Source organism: Anoplophora glabripennis, unplaced genomic scaffold (genome assembly GCF_000390285.2).
Source record: "Anoplophora glabripennis isolate ALB-LARVAE unplaced genomic scaffold, Agla_2.0 scaffold1246, whole genome shotgun sequence".
Lineage (NCBI taxonomy): Eukaryota > Metazoa > Arthropoda > Insecta > Coleoptera > Cerambycidae > Anoplophora > Anoplophora glabripennis.
In genome coordinates this window covers 6,593-14,113 of record NW_019417330.1, presented here as the reverse complement: position 1 = coordinate 14,113, position 7,521 = coordinate 6,593, and the positions used below count along the sequence as shown (strand labels likewise).

The 7,521-nt window shown below is 31.9% G+C and overlaps 1 protein-coding gene across 1 annotated transcript; it reads left to right on the top strand.

The window, feature by feature from the left end:
- The first annotated feature begins 1,573 nt into the window (after window positions 1–1,573).
- LOC108915287 (cytosol aminopeptidase-like) lies at window positions 1,574–6,144 on the top strand. The gene is made up of 3 exons (XM_018721275.1): window positions 1,574–1,728; window positions 1,904–2,016; window positions 4,038–6,144. The coding sequence occupies exons 1-3, from the start codon at window positions 1,624–1,626 to the stop codon at window positions 5,407–5,409; spliced, it is 1,590 nt and encodes a 529-aa protein (XP_018576791.1). The 5' UTR covers window positions 1,574–1,623; the 3' UTR covers window positions 5,410–6,144.
- Window positions 6,145–7,521: the final 1,377 nt, after the last annotated feature.

Here is a 7,521-nt window from a genome sequence, read left to right as displayed (position 1 = left end):
TTAATAGATAGCACTGCAAGTATTGTTAGTCTAATTTAAATTTTACAAAAACACAAGAAAATATACGTAGGTAACAAAATTTTACACACATAGGTAAACCAATTACCTACGTTTAATATGAAAAAAAGCCGCCAACAGCTATTACTTGGTTGCGGGCGAACTAAACAGAGCCCAAACTGTATAGAAATATACGTTACTCCCACTCCGTATTTCACTCCTGCACAACGGTAACCATGACTACCGTTGTAAACACTTTACAGATTTAGGGACGACAAATTTAACATTTCCTTTTTAATGTATTTCATAAGGCTAATATATTTAATTGTCTATAAAACATTGTAAACTAAGCCTGTGTTCAGCCGACAAATATTCGACAAAGGCCATTCAGCGAATTGTTTGACTAAAGAAGTTTGACCGAACTTGTCCGACTATTCGCTATACACAGCCTAAATTTAAAATTAATTTTTTTTAAGATGAAATTTCCTACGGGGGGTGGCAATCCAGAATCCCCCGCACTATCCACCAATGTTAAAATTGTAAGTTTTTTATAATCTCTTTCATTAATAGAATCCAAATGTGCATTCGTGAAGGTAACAGACATTTTTATTTTTATCTTGTTCGAATATTGAAATGCGGTTAACTTAATCTCGAAAAATTATTCAAATAGATTAACTAAATTACAAGAATTTTATCGGAAACTCTTACCAAAGTTGATATTTCCGATCGTATATTCAAAAAAGTTCCAATATCACCAGAATTAAGCCCAAAATAAAAATTTTATAACAGAAAATAACTAAAGAAATGACCACTGTAAAATTCCGTTTGTGTTTCTGTTTTTTTTTTTAACTAAAATTGCACAAAAAATGTACCGACATGAAATGCAACTCAAAGCAAGCAAAATTTCAGTGGAATATCTTAAACAAAACAACTTTTTTCTCAAAGACAAAGAGCGGTAGGGTTGTTTCCCATTTTGTTCCTGAAAATTTGATTAAAATGTGGAACAAGTGTAACATGTGTAACAAATAATAATACCTACACAATATATGATGACGCAACTAAGTTTCATTTTGTTGAGTTGCATCTACCATTGGTTTTATAAGAATTTACCGTTGAGTGAAGATCTACTATTCCTGTGACGCACGGTTTGGAAAGTCATGTCCATACTCGCTGTACAGTCCATAATTAGTCAGTAGTTTTTTCTAATGATTCTTCCTAACTTTTATTACGTTTTTAATTTGTTTCTTCAATAGTTCTATATTTAATATCGCGAGTTCTAGGAGGTGGAGAGAAAAAATACACTTCTTTAATAATAATTAATACCTACATTTGAAATGTAGGTATGTACCTGATTTAAAAAACGCATGTCCCTAATCCCTTATCCTTTTATATTAGATAGGTATGCCTATAAAACCTGTCTTTTGATAGACATAACTAGATTTTTATAGCATAAATAATAATTGTCAATCAATTTGTTAAGACTTTTCATAGCATAAAATATTCAAAATCGTGAGACCTATGCATTCAAATTTCAAATGAAGTGGGTAACCAATAAACAAAAGTTCGATATTTTCATTTTTATGTCCAAAATTTTCACGTAAAATGTATATAAAATAATGGTCAAATATGTCTTCAATTACATTTTTGAGGAATTTGAATATTTTTCGAACCAGATTACCCCGTATATGCGGCATACGTAAATTTTGTTCAGAAGACTGTGGCGATGAAAAGGTAAATTTGACAATTCTATTTTTATTTTACTTTTGCTGAAAATTAGTAACTATGTGTCATATCAGAAAGGTTAGAAGTAATATAATTAATTTTCTTTCTTTTAAAAATTGTATAGCATAAAATGACAGCACGAATTTTCATGTCATGTTAATGAGTTACGTATTTTATCTTTTAGAAAGGATTAATTTTGGGCATATACGAGGGTGATAATGAGGAACCAGTATTTACAAAGGCAGCAGCAAAATTTAATGACCATCTTGGAGGCAAATTATTCGATTTAATAAAAAAGTAAGTAATTGTTTGTAGAAGCTACTTCACCAGTAATATTAAAAAATCGTCTCCTTGTCATTAATTTACTCGTCTCAAACTTTCCATTTTTGTAAAGGTGTATAATAATTGAAAAAATATTAGATAAGCCTTGTTCGATTGACACAGTAAAAAATTTATTCGTTTTTACGATTCGGTATCTTTAACTTTTAGAATCGGTTTGATTCATAAACTTGTATTAAAAATGAACAGGCACCAGCAGTTAATTTGAAGGCAATAAGTAACTAGCGCGAATTTTCATCTCATTGTACCCAGGTACTTACCAAAAAAGAATTGCTGTATCTCGTTCTTTTAATAATTGAACTATGAAAAAATCATAACAATGTTCTCAAAACTTATTCGATTTCTCTACCGAATTCTCAAAATAATAAATAGATAAATAGATTCTGAAAAATAAATTCAAATCACCGATAAATAGATTCTGAAAAATAAATTCAAATCACCGATTCGTATTTTAAGATTGGTTGAAAAAAAATTAATATTCAAACGAATTAAATTTCAAATCATTTGGTATCAATACATATTCATATTATTGTTGAATAACATAATAATAAAATTATCTTGGCTAACTACTTTTTCAAAATGTCGAACAATTGTCATTTGTCAATGATATAATATATGGACCCAGATACATTTAAAAAAATAAAGAGGACGGTAGAACCAGTAAAAATAATGACAACAGCTTTATAAAAATACTTCGAAATCTCAACGTTTTTGAGGTAGAATGTTCAAAAAAATATCAAGTTTATTGAAATATCTCTTAAAATGTTTAACTTAGATGAATTTTAGTCTAATAATATAATTGATTAAAGGTAAAAAATCATTGAATCAATATACTAATTTGTCAAACAATAGTGAAGAAACTGGACGCACTTTCATTAAGAACCGCTAAATTTTTATTCTACTGCTTACTTTTTTGAATTTTCTATAAAAAAATATGTTTAACTTTATTCGAAAACGAACTATTTTCAATCTTTTCTTTAATTTAAAATAAACTTATCACACAGTTGAAAGAAAAATATTTTTTTTTGTTCAAAGTGCAGTTTAAAATAGTGTAGCCATCAAAGTCATAGGCGTCGAAACTTACATTTTTTTAGCTCCCGCTATTAGTAAAGTTTTTAAAACTTTTGTTAGTTATACTATATTTAAAATAGAATTTCGAACATAAAATTCCTATACATTTTTTTGTAGAACAAATAGTTTCTCGAGTTATTTTAAATTTAATCAACTGAGATTTTAAATTAAAAAAAAAATTTGAAAATAGTTTGTTCTATTTTTCCTACAAATAATATTAGGCACTAAATGCACTTATCCAATTTTCAAAATACTCAACAGGTTTTAAATTCTACTGACAATGCTTTCCATTATGTCCGTCACTGGCTGACACTAACTCATCGAATTTTTCCTATTTTTATCTCGATAGCCCAAGTTTCATCAACCTAACTTGGAAGTTTGCAGGTCAAAGATTTATTGTACAACCGCGCTTGATGTAATTTATCGCAATTTTTAAAATATACTGATTCAGTGGTACATAATTTTTACAGAAAATTTGTCACTGCAATAACCAATTTTTGCACTATTTTCTTTTTTACTTAACTTTTTCTTTATTACCATCCAATAAAAACAATCACTAGTAACGCAATAGTTTTTTTCGAAATAGTCGGTGCCATGACACAAACTGCATTCAAATAAAATGGTTTTATCCTCAACTGCTAACTAACATGTTGGTAGGTACTACAAATCTTAACGACTTATTGATGTTCAGATCGTTTGTGTTTTTGGCCTAAATATTAAACAACTTGTTACACTGACTGTTTGTCCAATCTGTAGCACAACTTATACGAGTTGGCTAGTGTGTGGGCCATTTCACTTCTTCCTGTCTTTTGGTCCTTGCTTATCTTATCACGTCTTGATACAGATATAATCATAAATTGTATTTTCATATTATAAAGGAACGAAGCAGTACATATTTTTATTTTTAGGGCTGGAGGTGACTTAAAAAGAGGAAAAGCAAAAATTTTTAATAACATTGATAAGGAGTTTTGGTCTATTGCCGTGGTTACACTTGGCAAACAAAAACTCGCCTACAATGAGATGGAAGCCATTGACGAAGGATTGGAGGCAGTACGTGAAGCTGCAGGAATGGGTGCTCAAGTTTTAAAAAGAGAAGGTGTCACAAGAATACTAATAGAAGGGTTAGGCCATCCTGAGCAAGCAGCAGAAGGAAGTGCTCTAGCTTTATGGAGATATCAAGAAAACAAATCCAGACAACATTGGAAAGTTATTCCTACATTAGAATTGTTTGATGACTGTGATGCTGAAAGTTTTCAAAGAGGTTTGTTCAAAGCTGAATCTCAAAATTTAGCGAGACGTTTATCTGACACTCCAGCAAATCAAATGACACCTCTACATTTTGCTCAGGAAACTGTAAATGAATTATGTCCCTGCGGTATTAAAGTTACTGTACATGATAAGGACTGGATAGAATCGAAAAAATTAAACGCATTCTTAACTGTTGCTCGTGGATCATGTGAACCACCAGTATTTGTTGAAATATCTTATTGTGGAGCGCCTCAAGAACAAAAACCGGTTCTCATGTGTGGTAAGGGTATAACATTTGATAGTGGAGGATTATGTTTAAAGAAATGCGAAGGTATGGATCAGTATAGAGCTGATATGTGTGGTGCAGCTGCCATTATTGCTGCTATACGTGCAGCATCTGCTTTAAGCTTACCAATAAACATTGAAGCTGTTATTCCATTATGTGAAAATATGCCAAGCGGTATGGCTATGAAATGTGGAGACGTAGTAATGGGAATGAATGGAAAGTCTATTATGGTGACCGACACAGATAATGAAGGCAGATTAATTCTTGCTGATGCTTTGATATATGGACAGGCCAGACACAGACCACGTTTAGTAATAGACGTTGCAAGTTTAACACCGGGTGTTAGGGCGGCTCTTGGCTCTGCTGCTAGTGGAGTTTTCTCAAATTCTCAAACTATGTGGTCCCAAGTCCGCAAAGCAGGCGTGATCACTGGTGACAGAGTCTGGAGACTGCCAATTTGGAAGTTCTTTAGCAAAAAGGTGACTCGCTTCAAATCTCATGATGTTAATAATAAAGGTCTAGGGCACGGCTCAGCTTGCCTTGCCGCTGCATTTCTAAATGAGTTTATAGACTGTGTTGATTGGATTCATTTTGATATAACCGGTGTAGGGTTTAAAAGTGAGCACAAGGTGTATCCCTACTTAACAAAAGGACGTATGACAGGTCGGCCAACTCGTACTTTAATACAGTTACTGTATCAATTATCATGTCCTGCCGAAGGACAGCGAAAACTTACTGAAAATTAAATAAACCTTAAGTAAAACTCGTTGACTTTCCGTCATTCAAATGTGCATAATATAAACATTAAGCGCTTCATTGAACACTTATCCGCCTTGTCTGGAATCCTGGCATATTCTTAATATGCCATTTTAAAATTTTCAAGTAGGGAAGGGCACATATCAAGGAGTGAGAAAATTTGTTGAATATTTTATTACCTGTATTCCAATAATATATTGTCATAACACATGGAAATACAGAAAATAAAAATCAACATTTAATTTTCTGCTCAACTTAACAATGGGCGACTATTATATGGCAGTTTGGTCCCTGCCAGCTATTTATGCTATGGTGTTTTTTTTTCAAGACAATTTATTTCCCTAACAAAAAATGAATTACATTTGAGCGCACGTCAGCATTAAAAACACACTGCGATAATATTTATTAAATATACCTTCGTTTAAATTCCACACCGAGATTTACTTAAGATTATTGAAAATCGTCATTTAACAAACTTTTTAAGTGCCTAAGTAATGGAAATACACCAGCCTTTTTTATTTATACTTTCAAATTAACTATAAAAAGTAAATTATTCTCAAATGATCCCTTATAAATATTTATATAAGTATTTATTTACAGCAAGCTGATGTAATATGCATTTGACATGGCATCAGAAATTTTTAGTCGAGTTTTGTATTGTTTTGTATATACCTTATTTCTAGAGTATACTGTCTTTGTAACATTATGATGTAATGGATTTTTAAAATGTCCTACCTAAATAAAGAAGTACAATTATTTTGTTTTACTCGTATGATTCAATGTGTCGCTTTAGTAGTAAACCTGTTAGTAGCCGAGTTAACATATTTTTACATATCTACCTATTAACAAATACATTTAATTGAAAATTGGAAATTCTTATAGAATAATATACAGAAAAATATTTGTCTTATAATTACAGTATTAGTAAGTAAAATAGTATGTAAACATTATATTGACTGCATATACATTGATAGGCCAGTCATTATAGCTTTTTTCGGGGAAAAAATACTATTAGAAGTTTTTCTGCGGAATATTGTTCAGAAACGTGTTATAAAGAAAATATCAAAAAATCAACTCGAGACTAGTTGGGAAACTTTGTTTTAACAGTGGTCAAAGTTATGGAAAAGTGGTTTTTTGACTCACGTAAAAAAAAACTTATTCATAGCGAAAAAAAGTTATACAAAAAAGGTAGGTATTAAATAAGCCTATAAAATGAGAAAAGTCCAATTAAATTCCGATAATTATACCATCTGCGTATCTTTTTCGTGTCACTCGTTCTTCAATTGGAGATAAAATTTTGAATGCAATTGTAATGTTAGAAATACACAGAAATTATTAAAATGTTTTATAAGTCAAAAGTCAAACAACTTGTACTGAGTCTGGTACTGAGTTAGATGATGGAAACATCATTCACATTTAGAGATTGCAATAGATTGAATGAAACGCGCCAGCCAAATTATTTGACCTTGCTATTTTAACAAAATATATAAGGATAGTCTCACTCCCAGATGGAAGTGATGATACCTTCACACTTAGAGTCACTGAATTGAGAGAGTACCTACCGCCAACAATGTTCCCATAAGTTAGATAATGTCGTCGTACCTCATCTCCCGTTGCTTCACTTACCATTTGGTTGCGGCTCTCAGGGTTTCTGGACATATTATATGCTTCTCGCGCTGTCGCGCTGGACTCTGCTCGAGATGTAGCTAACCTGGTAAAATTGCGCTTAGGCATGGCTAGGTGAGAGGACGCGATCTAATTTTGTAACAACTTGTCGTTCCCTTGGATAGGATGTGTGAGAGGTTTGACTCTAACAAAGGGAATTTGGATTAGAATGATATGAGATATAGGATCGGTATTGGAAAGATAGGTGAAAAGTGACTTTAAGCGCCAATACGTCCCGCTATCTCTGATATTTGAGCTTAGGCGGCTATGAGAGCCGTTGATTAGGTAGTTTGTATATATAATTCTTATAATTATATATATCTAGAGGTAAACACTACGCTCATATAGTTCTGATAACTATAGGGGCGGTTTGATGCACTTCACTAGAGCTTATATCTAACACTTTATGATAGGGCTGGCTAATGGCCCGTGATTTG